This window comes from Diplotaxodon limnothrissa, linkage group LG6 (assembly GCF_057381915.1).
Source record: "Diplotaxodon limnothrissa isolate DT_005_m linkage group LG6, D_limnothrissa_male_GT1.1, whole genome shotgun sequence".
Taxonomy (NCBI): domain Eukaryota; kingdom Metazoa; phylum Chordata; class Actinopteri; order Cichliformes; family Cichlidae; genus Diplotaxodon; species Diplotaxodon limnothrissa.
In genome coordinates, this window is record NC_140601.1 from 38896314 (window position 1) to 38916184 (window position 19871).

Genomic DNA, 19871 nt, shown 5'->3' on the forward strand with positions numbered 1-19871 from the left:
ACATCACAACTAAAACTTCCAGACGTGAAAGAAAACGATGAAGTTCTTGAGTTCTTTACCTATAATACCTTTAGGTACAATAAAGAGATGGTTACAGCTCCAACTATAAGCTTTAATAAAAATCAACGTGATTTAAGTGATGAACTGAGCCCAACATCAAATTATTATTAATCTATTATGAAAACAAGACCCACTGCTAGAGAAGAGAAACTAAGCATTTGCAACCCAAATTGTGAGAAAGCAAAAAACAACAATAAAAAGCTTTGACAAGATTTATTTTGCTCTATAAATAAGGCAGATACACATAATCACTGGATTTGGCTTTGAAATTAAAATGTAAATTTTAAAAAGTCATGAATAATTCACAGATACAAATAACTTCATGAGCTTTACATATATCATCAAAAAAATTCTCTTTTAATTCTCTTTATACCAAAAACATTGACACAAAACCTGAAACCATAACCCACTTAGACTTCCAAAATACAAGGAAAAAAAAACCCCTCAACATTAACGCATGTACTGTAGTACATCTGTAAATGTCACTTCACAATGCTTTGTCAATACAAGATGTGTACCTGTGAGCAGAAAGAGCAGTCCAACTCTGGGCCTAATTAAAGGACTTTGGTTAAGATTAGAAACAAAGTTAACGAGCTTTTTTTTCTTTTTTCCCCCAGAAGGGTGCACATTCTTGGCAATAGGTTTATGAACCAGTCTGTACCTTAGCTTCACTGAAGTGTCCTTCTACATACAGTGTGGAGGTTAAAGTCGTTTTAAAGCACTGTCACATATCTTAATTAAAACTGTTAAGTGCATCGATAAATAAGCCACTCAGCTCTCCGTAAGCCCGATTATCGAATAGGACATGTCTAAAATGATATGCAAGGAGAGCTAGTGTTTATCATAAGAAAACCTTCATTAGTATTTGTGCAATAATTTGCATATCCCAGTCAAATGTTTGCCGGGAGAAAAGACGTTTCCATTCAAAAACAACTGAAGCCACAAACACCCGTACGTACATTCAGCAGACGTGTTACAGGGCTCTTACTTCTCAGACATACACTTATAGTCTCTATCATTTTAAATTCTATGTAGCATTTCTAACATTGCACTTATTTGTTGCGTACTTGTCATAAGCATTAAATTTACGCTGTGAACGACAGTTCCTACATGACGCATGTTTGCTCTTGAGCATTTCTTCCATGTTAACACGGATAATGGCATCAGTGGCATTAATAAAAAAAACAAGGAAAAAGAAAAAAAAAAAAGAACAGGGTTTGGCAAGTGAACGGGGTGTTCAAGATCTGGTCACAGCACAAATCAATACTGTAAGTTAACACCTGATTAAAAGTCGCTGACACAAAGCCACTTAAAGGTTTAATCTTTTTCGGTAAATAAACATCAAGTATCTGATTTATTTCGCCTGTTTCTCTAGAAAAATCTACATACATCACGCTGTGAGCACCACTTGCTCAGTCTCTAAACTAAAAAGGCCTACCATGCGCCGTCTCACTGTCTCATCACGTGCAGGCTGTAAGGTATGTGGTGAATGCTTTCACATTGACATGTTCATAGCACATTATATACTTATATGTTCTCCTCTTATTAGCTTAACCCCCTCCCGGTTTTGAGCCAAACGTGACTCCCTTCATATGTCCATCCTTAAACTCTAAAAGACAAATCAATCTATCCTCTGATAAATACCACTTAAGGGAGCAGCAAGCAACAGTTTGTTTGTCATTAGTGTTTATTTGGTCGACTCTACCTTGTTCTTGTAGAATTCATAGTCTATTCTATGGGAATGTGTTCGTGTTACAGTAGCGTCAGACCTATCGACTTTGGCTCCGGTTTCCATTCTAAGACCCTGTAATAGTTAGGAAATACTGTAAACAATCATCATGGCTGGCTGGTGCTCTCCCTCTCTGGCTGGGAAGGCTCTGGGTCCACTGGGGGGCCAACTAAAGGGCCACCAGCTGTGCGTGGGTCCATGGCAGAATGCATGATCGGCAGCCACACGTCATCCATGTTTGGCATTACAAGGATTTTCTAAAAGATGGAGAGATAATGGACAGGCAGTATTTAATATGCTTGATTCAGCGTGAAACCTAAAGTGAAGTGGTTAATTTGCCCAGTTTATTAATAAAATGCACTCATGTTCCTAGTGCATTAATTGACTAGACTGAAAATGGGTGGAAAATTTGAATAATTTCTAGGGATTTCTGTGTGTCTTGGGTCTGAGTGAAACATCTCCATTGGTAGGTGTTCAGGAAGCATCCTAGTCAGATGCTTGAACCCACTCAACTGAATCCCTTTGATGTGAAGTAGCAGCAGCTCCCTAACTAACATGCCAGATGAGTAAAAACTGCCAAAAAGGTAATTAAGGAGCTGAAATGTTGACTGTGTAACAATCTACAGCTAATGATGTTAACACTTGTTTTTAACCTTCACTCCATTACAAAAGTGCATGCACCCAAAAATGCGTCTCAAGTGCATCAAATCCTCTAAACACCATCTGCTGTTGTCATAATTGTGCGCATGGTTGAGGACTACAACTGCTGGCATCACTGCCTTGCTCTACACTTTACCCTACATACTAATATGCATACATAAATCCATACATAGACGAAGACCATAAGCACATCAGCAAAGTGTGTCTTTTTAGCTCTACCTTCTGTACGGAACCATAAATAAATGTTGCTGTGCTCCGAAGTATGACTGTGTCAGTGACTTACAAAAATTAAAGAGAAATGTTGTGTTTACGATACCTCGAATTCCTGCTTCAGTTTTTTCTCTATCCAGTCTGTGACATGAGCCAGAGTGACTTCTCTTTCTCCCAGTTTAGGTCGTGCCTTCAGTTCCAGGTGAGGTGGTGTCCTGAAGCCATACCTGCACCAGAAAACAATCAACACCCTCACCATCACAGCTAACGACTGACATATGGCCACCACTAGAGGGCAGTAAGAGACTGTATAAAGAAATACACATTTATTTAGCTGAGTAATTCCACCAGTTCTGGGTATCCTCACAGTTTACTTAATAAACAAAGGTAGTTGGATTTAAGTTTAGGGTAAAGGTATCTGGAGTCTAAAAAACTGTTTACAACAAACGTGTTGTTGTCATTCTGGTAAACCTGCACCTTCACTCTGTGCATTCCACAGGTTACACAGCAGGACAAGACTTTCTTCACATACCATATCCTGTCAGTAGGAGGAGGGGGAATGTTGACTGCCAGTGTTCCTTGGAGCTCCTGCACCTCCACCGTGAGCAGCAGCGGTGTGTTGGACACTTCTTCCATTTTCTTTTTGATGAACTCCGTCTCTGTGGCCTTCTGGAAGTATTTGGACTTTGTGATCTTGTCCACAAAGCGCATGATCTTGCTCGATTTATGTCCTCCAACAAAGCTGTATTTATTAAAAGGAAGATTTGGGTTAAACAATGCAAACTTTCCTGTAATCCAATAATTCAATTTTTTCATTTTGATTTCTTCTATTATTTAGTTTTATTAGTGAAATAAATACAGATGTGACAGGTGAAATTATTTTAGAATTAGTGATCAGAAATGAATTACACATACATTTTTTTAGACAGTCCCAGTTCCAATTAAATTTAACCAGTACTTTTGTAACCTGAAGTAATCATAACACTCATTTCCTGTTTACATTTACAGTCCTTTGATTACAAAAAGCACGCCCCTTTACACTCACCCCTCCGCTCCAGTCAAATCATTGGAAACATCTGAGGAGTCTTCCTCATCTGATGAACCTGCGCTGGATGACTCTTCATCACTGTCAGCCAAGCAGTAAGTTCGTGGCCTGTATCTAGAAACACATGAACAAATAAATGAGGATTGTAATGTGCTGGCTTCTATGCATTTATTAACAAATGCAAACGGTTTTGCTTTGTGTTTTTTATCGTTTTTAATATGCCATCTATGATTACTCACATGCACACATGCTTATAACGCTGTTTTAATAAACAACTTAGTAAGTTACTAAAAAAGAAAAGAAAAACAAAGCTTCACGAGAATTATTTTCACAATTTTTCAGGTGGTGTACACCTTGTTTCCTCATGAGACCTTGAAAAAAAAAAAAGCCCCCTTTCCCATTATTTTTGGGAATCCCCAAACATTCATATTGTAGACCAGTGGTTTTAATTTGCACCTTTTACACCAAAAAGCAATGGAAGAATTGACAGGACACCTGTATCCGTATCTGTCATGTGACATGTTCTCAGTTCTTCTTTTGATTGTACTGTGAGACAGAGGAATTTTTGACAGCCGACTTTGGTTCAGGCCCAGTGGTCTAATCACTTTCAGACGTGATGTTTAGTTTCCAAATGCCTCTTTGGCATGCTTAGCAGAATGGCCAATGTCTCCTGACAGTTGCTGAAATCCCCGAGCTGACTGAAGCCAGAAGATAGAAAGATTATTATTTTTTCTCTTGTCTTTAGACGGTGGGTTATCTGTATGGTTAGCTGACGTTTGCTCAACACAAGAAAAGTGATCCTTTGACAGGAGTGACTGGATGAGAAATGGATGGATGGCACAGATGACTGTCAATACATGACCTTATCCTTATTTAATGTCAGAAAATCAATGCTGTCAGATACTTTTTACTCTTTCAGAGCTTTCTAATAACTCTTGACAGTAGTACAGAGTGTCACAACATACCAGGACTTGAAAAAAGTGGAATCTGTGCCTCCTGATCTGTATTTACATTAACATACTAACATGTTACTGCTCTGTAGTGCAAAGACGTAATCCGAGGGATGAAAATGGAGAGAGATGAAGTAAAAGCTAATGAGATTATAGCTGGTATTAGGAAATGACGACTCCCAAACTAAAGAAACTGTAACTGGAAAATGAAAGCTGATGCTGATTAAAGCACTCACCGAGGGAAGAAATGCATCCGATTAACAACCCCATATAGGCAGAATCCAAAGTTAACAGCAGGGAAAAAGAGGGGGGGGGGGGGGGGAGGTATAGGAGACAGAAAAGACAAAACACTGAGAGAAACAGGTGAGGTACCGGACAGTGTACTAGATACTAAAGACCACACGCGTTGTTTAAGTCCCAGGAGAACCCCCCCCCACCCCCCACAAAACTCTGCATTAAATCCAACAAAGGCTGTTCCAACAGGTGCACACAGTATTGTGGTGGAGATCGACTGTCTTACCCATCTTTGCCAAATTCGCCAGGGCGCAGGCTTTCTCCCTCCTTGCCCAGGCGAATGAGGTTCATCTTGGTTTCCAGGGTCATCAGGAAGGAGCCACTGTAGGTCATCTCTAGGTCAAACCACAGACCTGAGGGGAAAAAAAAAAAAAAAAAAAAAAAAAAGATTACTAGGAAGGTCGATATGAGGAAAAAAAAAAAGTAAGATATGAAACTGCAAAATGTAAGATTAGCAGATCACTGTTATATTGTAAAAAATGGCTTCCCAATCTGAGTCTATTAGTGACAGTGGAAAGAAACATAATTACTAATTTTGAAGCTAAAACATTGAGAATCTTCCATTTCACAGTCATCCTCACCACCTCTCGTCTCAGACTTACTCTCACTATTCTCATAAAGCTGTGCTGCTCTTTCTGTGGCACCTCTCATTCCCCTCCAAGCATCACTAAAGCAGGGAACCCAACTGATTTTATTTTCTTGATCTCTCTGCTTAGATGAGAAAGACACACTGAAGCACCCCGAGAAGGAAGGGAAAAACTGGAAGACATCCTTTAAACGTAGGCGGAACAATTGGAGAGCACACAGCTTTTCCCTAAGCCTCTGTTTGATAACAGCAGGGAGATCTGGCTGCAAAAAACAGGGCTCTCCTTTCCCTCCTCTTTTCTTGTTACCTCTGTACTACCAAATTTGCTGTAATCTGATAGTAGAAACTTGTTAAAAATCTCCATAGAAAGCTTGGCTTGACTGGGGCAGGCTGTGTATGCCCCCCCCCCCATGTTTCCCCATTTTTTTCCACCCCCAATTCTCTCCTTATAAAATAGTCACATGGTCTTTGTGTGCAAAGACTTACTATAAACTTGTTAGTGTGTTTCTCTTGGCACCACTAGAGGGCAGCAAAGTTTGAGAGATGAGGAACTGATGAACAGCAGTAGGGAGCCAAAAAGTCCACAACCTGGGTAGTTATTTAACAGCTTCGTGACAACAGCCCATCGAGAACAGGCTTTTAAATCTGAACAGGATGAATTAAGGGTCTAATCTGAAACCTTTTTCCCTACAGTGGGCTCAGGTGGGCGAGACAGCTATTGTGGGTCAACTTGTTCCCCATCAAACAAAAGTGATCTTTTTTTATCCTTGACGAAACATTTTTGGGATTGAAAAAAAAAAAGTGCAATATAATTTGCATGATATATGACCTTCATAGTCATCAGTTCTATACGTGAGGAAGATTCTTGACTAATGTGTTAGACCACACTGTCCAACATCATCATTAAAAACACCAAAAAAGGAAATATCTTTTGAAAGAATAGTCTTTAATCCCTGCAACAGAGATACAGAGACTTGGAGAATCAATGTCCTGGAGCAGATAATGGCCCCACACCTTTACAAGTGTTCTAATAACTGGAATGTTGGTGGTTTGGTTCCTGGCTGCTCAAGTTTATGCCTTTGGCAAGATACTGACCCCTAAAGGTCCTGTAACATTGTGATGTAGGAGAATGCTCTTTTTGGTTGATGCTGGATCTGACTTTAGCACATTTCAAGCACTTTTTCTTATCACTGCAATGCAGATAACAATCAGTTATATCTCTCCTTTAAGGACTAAGTGGGAGGTTTCTGACTAAATCTTCTAAGTACTTATGCGTCACACTGTTGCTAATTTGGCTGCAATGGATCCCCATTAGCTTCAGGGTTCACATTATGATCCTGGTTTTGACTGTTAGAGCCTCTGAAGTGCTATGATTGGTCAAAAGACCAAACATGCTGGGATGTTAATATAGGTTGTTACTTAACAAATCATCTGTAATACAGATATTTCAGCTTTGGATACTTGTTGTTGCTGTTTAAGTATTAGTACTATCAAAATGGAAAGGTTATGATGGAAACTTGTTCAGATATTAACAAGAGCTGACATGTGGGGAAAGTACACACAGGACTGAAACTGCATGCTTTGTTTTCACTGTTTTGCTGCCTTGATACCGTTGGTTTGTGTTAAATGACTAGATAATGCCATAAGTTTGCTGTGCCAGACAGAAACACAGAGTTAAAGCCGTTAAAGACAAAACCAAAAGTCGAGGGGGTGAAAAAAAAAGGACCTGGAACAAATGAAAGTACAGAAAGTACAGAGAGTTAGTAATGTCTGACAAAACAGCTGGTTAAAAATAGACAGGAAGTCAGAAAGACTGTGGGGCTGAAAGAACAGCTTCGATCAGCTGAGCCTACAGGGCATTGATGGGCCCACCATTTTGGAGAGGTGTGAGCTGAGGCAGGTTGGGTTAGGAGCACAGAGTTTTTGTAAGTCTGGACAAAGAAGATGACCTCGGTGCAAGCAGCTGGATCAGAGCAGTGCTTCCCTAATTAGGGTGAAGCCCCACCAAACAAACTGCAAAGAAATACCTTCACATATACAAGGAGGGTACTTGTTTTCTTGTGTCCATCAGAAACTGACATTAAGAGAAAAAAAAAAAAAAAAAAAAAAAGCATGTAACAACAAACATGCATGAATACAAATGTGCAGGCACGTAGATACAATTGCTTGCCAAGACATGCACACATGCACAGCTGAAAAGATTCATCGATCCATTGCACTCAGCAGGATTGTTACAGGAAGGAGCGGCATGAGACGAGATAAAGGAGGACCTGAGCTGCCTGAAGGATTCAGCCCCTACAACACCAGTGGAAATTTCCAAAGGAAACCTAAACTGACCATTTTGATTGCAAGTTTCCTAAAACCTGAAATACCTGGCATAAAAATAAGATAAAACACTTGCCCCCGACCTCCAAGAAATATGGCTAAAACAAAAATCAAAATCACAAATTTTAATTGAATGTAAGTGATATCTGTCAATTCACTTACTGTCTGTGATAAAGAAAAGAAACCTCTGGCAACCTTAGCTGTTTGGGGAGTAAGTGCGATAAAAACTGACAAAATATCAACATCATCAGTGAAAACGAGCTCCATGCGAACTGATTATGTTTAGAGAGACTTCTGATGGGTTTTTTGTCTGGAACTGAACCAAGAACTACTGTTGCCATCTCAGCTGGAGACACAATCAATTCCTGCCCTTATTATAGAGTTATGTGAGTGCTGCTGCAGTGATGAAAATGAAGCAGTGACTCATAGCGTTGGGATGAGAAAAGAGTGAGTAGAGGCACAAAGAGGAAGATGAAATGAAAGGGAAAGCAAGGGGAAGAGAAAACCAGGAAGAGAAATAGAAGATTGTGCATGCGAAACAGATGAAAAGAGAGATCAGTTACAGAATGTAGAATGACAAAGGTTACGTTGTACAAGCGAAAGGAAAGCTCAGTGCGCCTGCATTACTGAATAGTCACAGAAGTATTCATGTAAAAGCTGCTTGTGCTCTAGAACATGCATAGTTATGCAGAGCTAAGACCTCACATAGCTAAGCCTCGATTTATCTGGAGCACATAAAACCATAAAACCTGCTAAAGAGCCGTGAAGTACAACCTACCTGTATGGACTGTGCTGTATATGAGAACACAATTAAATTTCTTTAGACTTCTAAACAAAGCCTTACACTTTAAATAAGTTGTATTCTGTACAACAGTCTGTAGCATGTCTGCTAAAGGGTTTTTTGTCGTTTTTGTTTTTTGCATGAATCAAATGTTACTGTACACCAGTTCCACTCATACATCCATACAGTTAGCCAAACTCAAGACAACAATACAGGAGCTCAGGGTTATGAGCTTTACTGAACCGACTCCTGCCCCTGCCTGACAGACTGAGTGAATAAACGGCTGTTACTGCCCAGTACAAAAATTTCTATTTTGCATGTTCTTGAATGGAGCAGTTTTTCTTTTTATAGGTGTTAGCAAAGACTTGTGTTATCTCCTTTGGGTTATTTTTTTTTTTTAAATTATAATTAGCAGCAACCACATCCAACCACAACCACAGAAGTTATACCAGGTAATGATGTGGCCCTAACTTTCATATGTTGCTGTTTCTACTGCTGCTATAAAATACTTTTAAAAAGACCTGTACTATACTACATATTATATCATTTCCTGCTCCAAATTTTTATTGTTGGACTCTAGCGCAGCAGTCAAAAATAATCCTTATTTATTTGTTCTGGGTCTTGTTGCAGCCCCTCGTTTTTGCCCTCGATCTGGGCCAACATTCCTTCTGATTGGCTCGCCTCACAACTAGAAGGACTAAACAGCAGTCGTGCTTGGATATTCCAACTCACTTGAGGCAACTCTTGTGAACTGATGCAACAAAAATTTAAATAAAGATGAAAAAGCTGAGTCGTTCCAGTTTAACTACCGTATTTCCCGGACTACAAAGCGCACCTAAATATTAGCCGCACAAGCTAAAATCAGGGGAAAATCCTGTTTTGTACATACATTAGCCCAGGGGTGCTCAATACGTCGATCGCGATCGACCAGTCGATCGCAAAGGTAGTATTGGTAGATCGCATGGCATTAAAAAAATAGATGCCAGCCTATCATCCATCCCGTCACTTGATTGATACAGGGAAGCCAGTCAGATGACAGCAGATTTTTTCTGACGCTTAGGTCGCTGCGCATGCGCAAACAGCGGCGCGAAGTGTAGTAAAACTGACAAGCTAGTCAGCGAGTTAACTCCAATTTTTAGCTCTCGGTTTTTTCTCTTAAACCTGGCCGTCAGCAGCTACTGTCCGGACTATGCATCCCTGGCTGATTCAATTCAGTGCAAGTCATCAGAGTAAACTCAGGTAATGACAAAAAATTTACATAGTTAATTGTGTTGTGAAATATTGGATATTGCGGTTATGCATGTATATACATTGTAGATATAAAGAATCCTCAATATATTTATAAATAAGTATATGTTTTGGATTTTTGTAGTGGGTAGATCATTTTGACTTGGTCATTTTATAAGTAGCTCACATGCGGAAAAAGTGTGAGCACCCCTGCATTAGCCGCACCTGACCAAAAGCCGCAGGTGTTTCAATGTTGACTTATCATATGTAAGAGAATATGCACAAAGGGAATTGTCAGGAAAGAGATGGCTGTTTGGAGACATCACTTTTATTAATATTTTGAAAAACAAGTTATGGGTACATATTTGCACATGTAGTACATAACAATAACCTACAGCACACCAGAAAAATAGATTCGGACTACCTTTTAGGCTCAGGTGCAGTGACACAGCTTTAACAAGGAGAAAAGTCAGTCATTCACCACCATCTTTCTCTTCTTCCTACGCACTAAAACCACCAAAGTCCTCTTCTCCAGTGTCGGATACAAACAGGCTCATGATGGCTTCGTCATCCACTCTTCTTCTCTCCTTCGTTGTCACTTTCAAAACCAAAGAAATCCTCATTGTCAGTGTCAGAGTCGAACACCCTCAGAAGGGCCGTGGCGGTGTCCTCCTCTCCATCATGCAGCAGTCCAGCCCTTCAAAATCCGTTGGTGATCGTGGATGTTTTCACACTTTTCCACGCTGTCAGAATCCACCGGTGGAGTTGGGCATAACTTGCTTTTTGGGCATAACTTGCAAGTTTATCGCCGCTCATCATCCACGACTCCCGCTGAACGCGTAGCGCTACTTTGAAGTTTGTTTTTCGCGCTACTTCGTACGGCACTACGTTGCCTGGCGGACGGACATGTGACTAACATACCACTCTTGAACCCCGATCCTTCCGCCAGGCAACGTAGTGCCGTACAACAGCGGAACACACAAAACAAATCGTCTTACGATATGACAAAAATCACGGACAATCCATAGAAAAGCCGCACCTGACTAAAAGCCGCAGGGTTCAAAGCTTGTGCAAAAAGTAGCGGCTTATAGCCCGACATTTACGGTAGTTCTTTTTTGTTGTCAGTGTGGACAGGGTTGCTTTCAGTAAAGTTAGCACAGCGATCGCCGGTGTTGTTGTTGTTTGGATGGAGAGCGCAGTCTCAGAATTGTGAACTTATTAGTCACAGCAAAAAGTCTGGGAAAGAGACCCACGGCCAGTCATGAGGCAAAATGTCATTTCTGAGTTTTTTTGTCCACCAAGCTTTAAAAATGACATTATCTAAAGTTTTGACAGTTTAAAGTCTGGAAGTCTGGACTGCAGAGGCGTCTGCCACCAAATATAAAAAGCAAAGTCATAGCAAAAAAATCTGAGTAGGAGTTTTTGTAGAAAGAAAGCTTTGACATATAGTGTCATGTTTGCTTATGAAAAACTTGTCTATGTGACCTAGAAAACTACAGTAAATAAAACTAGGCTACAGTCCGTTTGAGGTTAGTCACATTCATGTTTGACAAGAGATTACAGTGACATTTATAGTAGAGCTGATGTTCAGACAATATCAGCTATAGATAACAGCTACTCTAAGTGGTACAGAACTGTCTATATTTATAAATGGTCAAAAACGCTGAATATGTCTTAATTCAAGTTGTGTTTCCATAAGTGAGATTTCCAAAAGGGAGCAATTTTGCAAAAGTAAAGTTAAATTATTTTTCAGTTTGTACCATGGAGACATCTCCAGAACTAAGAAATGAAACCAGTGTTTGAGTGCCAAACCCTGCAGTTCCTTAAATGGCCACTAGAGGAAGACCCCGACAGCGAGACTCAATGGTAAAATGCCCAACAGATCACAGACATGTTCACAGCATGCTACAAAATATGATTTTGCTCACCAACAGTCAACTGTCATCCTATCATGGTTAGTGAAATTGCAATATCTAATCTGTATTTTGCTTAGCGCTAATTAGCACTGTATCTTGATAACAAAGCTCACCATTAGCCATTAAGTGTTAACAAACAAAAGAAAAATCCCCTGAAAGCTGGAACCCAGATCTGTGACAGCTTTATACAAGCAACACCAAACCACTTGTAACTTTATAGATAACAAAGATTAGAATTTTACCCCTTATCTTTGTTATCTCTACCATGGGCATAGCTATCTGACTATGAATGGCCTGTGTGGAGGTGCTGTGTTTTTAAAAACACGAGATACTCGAATGTTCTCCGTGGCAAATATTGCACAATAACTAGAGTCTTCTGAGAGAGAAAAAAAAATAAAGTGCACAGAGCTCATGTTTGCCAGTGCATCTTTTAGTTGTTCACTGTGTGTGTGTGTGTGTGTGTGTAAGTGTATTATGGTTCCAAATTGATTTGTCTCTTGCCTCGATAGTTAATGCAGGGTTTAGATGCCCTGAGGATTCTGGGAGTGGTCGAGCCCATGTCCAGTTCTGTCAGGGTGAGCTCATTCATGAAGTAAGGCAACTGAAAGACACAAGCATACAATTTGGCTGAAGATACTCTCCGAGTATACTTAGTAAGCAATAACAAAACAACAAACAAAAAACCTTGACAACAGCAGATATAGAAGTTAGAGTATCATTTTTCAAAATCTAAATCAGTATCAAAATATTTTTCATGAAGTGAAATAGGTTTTGCCTGGGCTGGGGGACAGGATTAGAGTGAAACTGAGGGGCCGAGCAGCTTCTTCTACTGCACTAAACTGCATGTGGCGCTGTAGAGGGGGGTCAGGATCGAGACGGCTGGGAGGGGGTCTCCAACTTCTGTTTTGATTTCGACATATTCACACAAGCCAGTTTGCTGCATGGTGCAGCTGCAAGTTGTGGTTAGAGTGGGCGTCTAGTTCACGGAAGACGCTAGCCGGTAAACAACAATTGAACTTTCAAAATATGAGTGGATGGATGTTTGGAGGCGGGGAGGGTTTGAAAAAAAAAATAAAAAATACAAAACAAAAACATGACTCGCAAAATATACCGAGGAGGCCTGCCCAATAAAGTCTACATGTGCAAAATGCTGGTTAAGGGATAGAATAAATGATGCAGTGCCTCTTTCTCTCTCCCTCTCCTTGTAAACCCGGTATGGAGCTTCTGCACTGCATCACACACACACACACACTGACATTTAGAGTTTGTTTGTCTCTTCTCTGTGTGTGGCCAGACACCTGTTATCAACAGGAAGCTGATCATGACTCCTTTTTCTCTTGTATGCCTGTCTCGGTCCTAAAGGGAAAAGGTTATGTGCTTTGTTCCACACACCCGTATTTTGCTGAGCTTCATCTGAATCTTCTTGGAGACCTGTTCAATCCAATAGGGCTCAGTCAGGAAGTCCCAGAAGAGCCGGCCTACAGTGGCATTCACCCAGGCAACCGAATCGTCCTCTTCTCCGTCGGGCTGCACCTGAGCCGATGTGGTGCTCTGAAGCTTAAAGACAGAGCAGATGAGTTACTGTAAACACCACATAAACCTTTTATCCCAAAAGGGATTCCAAAATATCACCCAATCCCCAAACAACACAACATATTGTGCCCCTCTTATTAGGAATACAAATAACTTTATTGATCTCAAAGGGGAATTCCTATGGGTACAATGTTGCAAGGATATGTGCAAATGTAAAATGTATTATTAGATGTCACAGAATGATCTTTTTATTGCGTATAGTCACCGTTTAGTCCAACGAGGTTACACCGCAAATGAGACAACACCTCAAAAAGGAAATTAGAGAGAAATGTGTTACGAGTATGAATGTGAAATGAGTATGTGCTACCTTCTTATCAGCTCCAGGGCTGCTCTGTGGACTCTGAAGAACAGGGCTGGCAGCTGTAGGGCTGACTGCAGACTCTTTAGGCATTAAGGAACCCATGTAGACACTGTAGTCCAGCAGAGGCTTGGTTTTGGCACTGCCCACTGTTGTGGAAGAGACTGATGAGTCTTTTGACTTGGTCTGAGATGTCAGGGCTTCATCCAGACTGCTGCGGCTGCTGTTGCAACTGTGACAGCTCAAAGCTGTGGGTCACAGCAAAAGTAACAAAGAGTTGATGAATTCCTGCTATAAGAGCATAACTATATTGTAAGAATAAATGACTTCTGGCCCTTTTAGCCCTTACTCACCCTTCTTAAGTCCTACAACACTGGAACTTTTCTTCAAGCCCACCTTTAGCTTAGAGGCTGACAGAAACCGCTGGAACCACTCCTCCTTATCCCTGCCAGTCCTTCCAAATAGGTAGAGTGTCAGAATGGAAGAAGATGATGATGATGATCTCCGCTCTTGGAATGCCCCCGTTCCCTCTCCTCGCTCCCGTGTGCCCTCACTGGCCTCCATTCTTTCACCTTCTGCCTTTGACATGAAGTCATCCTGCCTGCCAAGTTCAATGCAGATAGGGTATTTTTTGTTCCAGACTCGCTTCCTGGCGAGACCCTGAGGCACGAGATACACCTGAGGGAAGAGTTTGGTTAACAAAAAAAGATAATAGCCAAACTGAAAAGTTTAACTTCTTTAAATTTCTTTTGGTAACAATTTCAAAATTTATAAAAGACTTATGATACATTAAAAAAAAAAGTTAAGCTGGAAGAATGTATAAATTCTGTTCTAATGTATGCATGTAACTACTTACTTTGCTGTATGTAAGATCATAAATCTTCTGACTGATGTAGTTAACATCAGGTTTTGGTTCATTGTGCGAGGCACGGCGGGCGATGTTGTGGTTGGGTTTAGACAGTCGAATGATGGATCCCTCCAATCGGACAAAGACGGACTGCGTCAGTGTGGCATGATACGTCTCTGGGTCGTAGTTCTGTATCTCATTCATCCAACCCTGCAAAGATATACTGATTTTACGTGGAGTTGATTATGTTTAAGGAATGTGTTGCAAAATAGTTTTACTAGAAAAGCTATTGCTATCCTCACACACTGTATATTCTTTCCAGAATTCAAACAAGAAAAACCTTTTTGGAAGAGCCACAAACACAGAGACAAAATCAATCACTGTACCTGGAAAATGGAGTAAACTCTACACTTATGTAACATATTTCTACAGTGATTGAAAAGGTCACCCAAGTATCTCCATGAACCATGTGTTCTAACCACCAACTGAAAGTACAAAAGGCTTGTTGTATTCAAAGGCTTTTAAATTGATCTGGATATAGTTCTCCTAGGATCCTTCTCTACGTTTATTTGCTGCTTTTTTGCTTTGTTGTTGAGAAGAAAAAAAAAGATTTTAAATCGCACAGCTGTTGTAACTATGTACAAATCTTTCCTGAAGGAAAGAAAATGTGTTGATAAATGTAGATTATGTGATTTGAAGTTTGTCTGAAACAAGCCATGTTGGCTCCTCTCTGTTAAAAGCGTTTCACTGACCTTGTAGATATCTGGTTCCTTAATGTCCAACTTGGTCACATTGAGCAGCTTTCCATGCCGTCTAGGTCCCATGTTGTTCCCTCCAGAACGTTTTGGTCCTGCCAGCCACACAAAACCAATGGCTAAAAGGAATCCCAGCTCAATCCCAAGCAGCACTCCTCCAATATAACTAGGCAGAGGCAATATAAAACACCCATAGAGGAGTAGAGTAAGGATGATGAGAGTATAGTATGGAACACTAGGTAGGGGCTCAATATATTCAGATTCATCCTCGCTGCAGGGTTCAGTACTACCACTTAGTGGCACTTTAGTTAGACTACCGGTTCCAGTATTATCAGTTTTATCAACACTTTCACCTTCTGTGTCTGTAAAAGTCTCAAATTCCTCATTGGACAGAATGCAATAGTCCTCTTCTGCCTGCTTTGCTAGAGCAGACATGTAAAGCAAAGATGATTTGCTGGGACTTTTAGTGGCAAAGGCAGTGCTCAGCGGGGATTCTGCTGAAGCAGAGGCCTGTCTGCTCGGGCTTTCACCCTCCCATTCAGTTCCTTCTTCCTCCTTAATGCAGTAATTATTGTTAGTCTCCATTGGACCATTGATAGAACCAAGACTTGACAGTTCTGTGGCACTGGCAGAAAGTACCTTGGGCCGGTAAATGCTGCTTCCAACTAAGTTGCCACTCTTTTCATCCATGATCTTACTCAACAGCTGAAGCGGTTCAGAAATTGCCTCCGATAGACGACGCTTGGTGTCTTCGATTCGTGCCTCCACTTCTGAGACTTTGAAGAAGCTGCGGTTATCTGGTGATGTCAACGGTGAGGAGGGGGCAGTTTTAGAATCACTAGCTGATGACATGGCAGCAGATGATAACCGGGACTGAGCAAATTGCTTAAAGAGTTGCAGGTTAAGGCGGGATTCTGGAAGACGGTAGGATGCTGACGAAGAGGACAAATCCTGGGATGTGTCTGAAGACAAAGATTTAACGAGAGTCTTCATGAGATGCGTGTGCCTTAGTGATGGTGCGGGAATAGAGGAAACCCCATCACGTGACTCGGCATCAGAGGAGATGGACTTCGCTAGGCTTAGAAAAGGTTTGTCACTGGAGGGAAAGCTCAAAGATTTTGTAGGAGAGGAGTTTGAAGTTGAGGCTGAGGACAGAGTCTGAGTGGTAGAATTGATAGTGTGATGTCTTGAAGGGGAAGAAAGTCTGGATGTTTCAGGAATAACACCAGCTCCAGCTGCAGAGCCTGATGGCACCCCATCAAACATCTCCTCACTTGCTTCTAAGGCTGTCACGATATCTGAGTCATACATGGCAGCTGAGGGAGTGGAGACAGTTGTACAGTATAGCTCTTCTTCCTCCTCCTCTTCCTCCTTCCCAAGGGCTGAGAAGTGGATGGCAATGTTCTCCTTTGACAGAGGCCGCTGGACATGGAGCCTGGGTGTGAAGGCAGGTGGCTGTTTATCCGTGGAGTGAGTACTCTCTCCATGGCCAGGATGCCGGCTGGTCATCTCAATACTCCCACTGAAAAAAAGGTAGAGAGATTTCACTACACTACAGCAGGAACGGTCAGTCCATTAAACAGATAAATCAGCAAAGACTGTCTTGATACAAACGCTCATTAAGTATCAAGCTGTTTTAGCTCTTCTTTCTTTAAGCACAGCTTCTTTAATTTGATTGACACTTAAACTCAAAAACAGAAGGCTTAAAAAGTGGGTGGGTGGAGAATCCATGCTTACAGTCAGAGCTGTCTGCATGAGATGACCATTTTAAAGATATGCAATATGACAATACAAATCTTCAAATCCATGCAAAAGCTATTTAAAAGGACATGCACAAACATAGGGGGTATTATTCCACAGTAGGAAGTCAGTAAGGGAGCACTTCCTTGTCAGTGCATCAGCAAATCCCACTGAGCAGTCTGAACACCAGCACAGATGGGGACTAAGAGCCGGGAGACTATGTGAACAACCAGTCAGTCCTGATCAAGCTTCTTGCGATCAGCATCGGAAGCATAGATATAGAAAATGTGCGTCTATATCTATTACTGTGTGGGTGCTCAAAGAAAAAGGAAAGAAAGAAAAGGTTTTTTACGGCTCAATCAGTTTTGTTATGTCAGACTTAAGAGGCAATCAGGCATCTTAAATTACCACCAAAACACATTTAGGGATTAGAACCCGACGTCTGACGCATTACCTGCTACCACTAACACTTCTTTCAAATACTTAGCAAATGACTCAGCAAAAATCAAGGAGCATCCTTAGAAGTAATCACTGCCAAAGTCTGATAGACTGAAGAAGCTTTTCCAAACAGTATATGTAACATGACTGACATTTTTAATGAAATATTCAATTTTATTAATGCAGCGCCAAATCACAACAACAGTCGCCTCAAGGCACTTTATATTGTAAGGTAGACACTACAATAATACATGCAGAGAAAAACCTAACAATCAAATGATCCCCTATGAGCAAGCACTTAGGCGACAGTGGGAAGGAGAAACTCCCTTTTAACAGGACGAAACCTCCGGCCGAACCAGGCTCAGGGAGGGGCGGGGCCATCTGCTGTGACCGGTTGGGAGAGAGAAGGAAGACAGAATAAAAGGCATGCTGTGGAAGAGAGCCATAACACAGGACTTCAAATTGACCCTATTTGGCTTTTTCTTATTTTCATATGTACCATTGTATTGGTGGTTGCTCATATCAAACAGTTTCAAATACTGAAGTCAGGGTATGTACAAGTAATCCTTTTGGACAAAAGGTTTATGCTTCAGAGTCTTTTCTTCCCTACTTTTAAACCTGCATGATATCCTATCCCTAATATCCCGAATTTGACTTTTGTAGACTTACAGGTTTGGTCTCCACCCATCGACTGTTCTAACCCTCCGTTTGTAAGGGATAACCAATAAGAAGAAAGCTCGTTTGAAGGCAGAGGAGTCAAAATGGCTAATTTATGAGAGTAAATGAAACAAGGGTCTATACCGAGACTTCATATCTGGATGACCAAATTACCACTACCACCAATTCAGCCCTGAGATCCTCGCAGTTTTGCCTGTACTGGACAGAGAGAGCAGTGAAAATAGACAGGAAAGTGGGGAGAGAAGGGGAAGACACATAGCAAAGGGCAGTGGATCAGACTTGAACCCAAGATGCTGCAATGTGGCATATGGTCAAAAGCTCTCAAAGAAGGTGGAAACTCAGTGGAGGAGGGTCGTGTTCATCAAAGGACAGCTGGTGTTGAAACAGTGTTTTGATATGTAACCGAATAAGAATAAGTGAAACGATATTGGAGCTTACTTTGCTGGATTTTATATAGAATTTCTTTTTTTTTCCTAAAATGACCTTCCGAATACATGATCGGAATAAACTGAACAAAAACAAATAAGTATATGCAACTGCAGCATTGTATTGCCTTGCTACCAAATAGCCTACCAAGGGAAATTACCAGTTTAACTGTATTTGTCCTTGGAAGTTTCAGGATGGCAGCTTTATCGAAGTCATGGATCAATTTTCAGGTTTCCATATGTCAGAACTTATGGATTTAGGCCTAGTGTAACATAAAACAAGGTTGTTACAGTAAAAAGAATCCACTGTAGAGATGCTTTTTATTTTTATTTTTATTACCAACACACTTCCTTGTTGCTATTCAACACTTTGTATGTGGCTTATGATAAAAGTCAAATGACAACACTGACACACAATTTGCAATTACTAACACTGTAACTAATGATTAAAAGTTGATACAGTGACTTGTCAGTCTAACTGCTGGCTCTTTGCTTACATCCTCTGGTAGTCAAAACAGAATTATGGTAATATCCTGTTGACATTTGGCACTGGCGTCCTTGTGCTTTGTCTGGATGACAGAGGTGGAATGAATGTTGGCTCACTCATTTACAGACTCAACTTGACCACTCATTGTCACATGGGTCACGAGTGAGCTTGTTACCCAGTCAGGCAGTCTGCCAGCCACCTCTGCCCCCAGTTAGACAGCCTTCAGTCAGCAGCAACACAATGAGGCCATTTCAGTGGACTGCCAGCTGGACATGAATTTCATTTTACCATACAAGACTCTAAGGACCTGGACGTTTTTGCCAGCAACACATTAGGATTATTGATAGTGGGTAACTATGTACTTGTTTGGGTCAGATTTGAAAGCTGGTTCTATCTCCTAATCGAGCACTATGGAAATGCAACAAACAAACAGCTCAAAAAAAAAAAAAAAAAAAAAAAAAAAAAAAAGTGGGCATGTGCTGTATATTTACATATTTATGATTGGCCTGTCCATCAGAGGCTGTATCTGTACACACAAACCATGGAGATTCCTGTTTGTCTTGCGTCTCCAGAGTTTTTCCTTGAGCCAATGTCCAGACTTGGTGGACAGAGAAGAATGAATAATGCCACTGATGCTGATAAAGCTAATCAGTGAAGCAAGCCAGCCTCATTAACCCTCATGTTTTGCACTCATTAAGGACATGTTCACAGTTCACTTCTTTGTAAAGCAAGCATACACTGGCAAGGAGAAAAGCTCCACAGAGCTATTGCATGCACTGAATGGCTATTCATAGCATTGCTTGTTTAGTGTTGTTAAAATGAACTGG

The 19871-nt window shown here is 40.9% G+C and overlaps 1 protein-coding gene across 2 annotated transcripts in view; it reads right to left on the reverse strand.

Annotated features, from left to right (window-relative positions):
* Nucleotides 1-390: 390 nt before the first annotated feature.
* Nucleotides 391-19871, reverse strand: part of LOC146631176 (testis-expressed protein 2-like) — a 36887-nt gene continuing 17406 nt past the window's right edge. For both annotated transcript variants that reach the window (XM_085355169.1, XM_085355168.1), the window contains 11 exons: nt 15274-16798; nt 14531-14731; nt 14028-14352; nt 13684-13922; nt 13176-13340; nt 12285-12384; nt 5175-5301; nt 3705-3818; nt 3192-3401; nt 2766-2886; nt 391-2046 (listed from right to left, as the gene is read on the reverse strand). In XM_085355169.1, the coding sequence (XP_085211295.1) occupies nt 1897-2046; nt 2766-2886; nt 3192-3401; nt 3705-3818; nt 5175-5301; nt 12285-12384; nt 13176-13340; nt 13684-13922; nt 14028-14352; nt 14531-14731; nt 15274-16785 (3264 nt within the window). In that variant the 5' untranslated portion in view covers nt 16786-16798 and the 3' untranslated portion in view covers nt 391-1896. The remainder of the gene's footprint in view (nt 2047-2765; nt 2887-3191; nt 3402-3704; nt 3819-5174; nt 5302-12284; nt 12385-13175; nt 13341-13683; nt 13923-14027; nt 14353-14530; nt 14732-15273; nt 16799-19871) is intronic.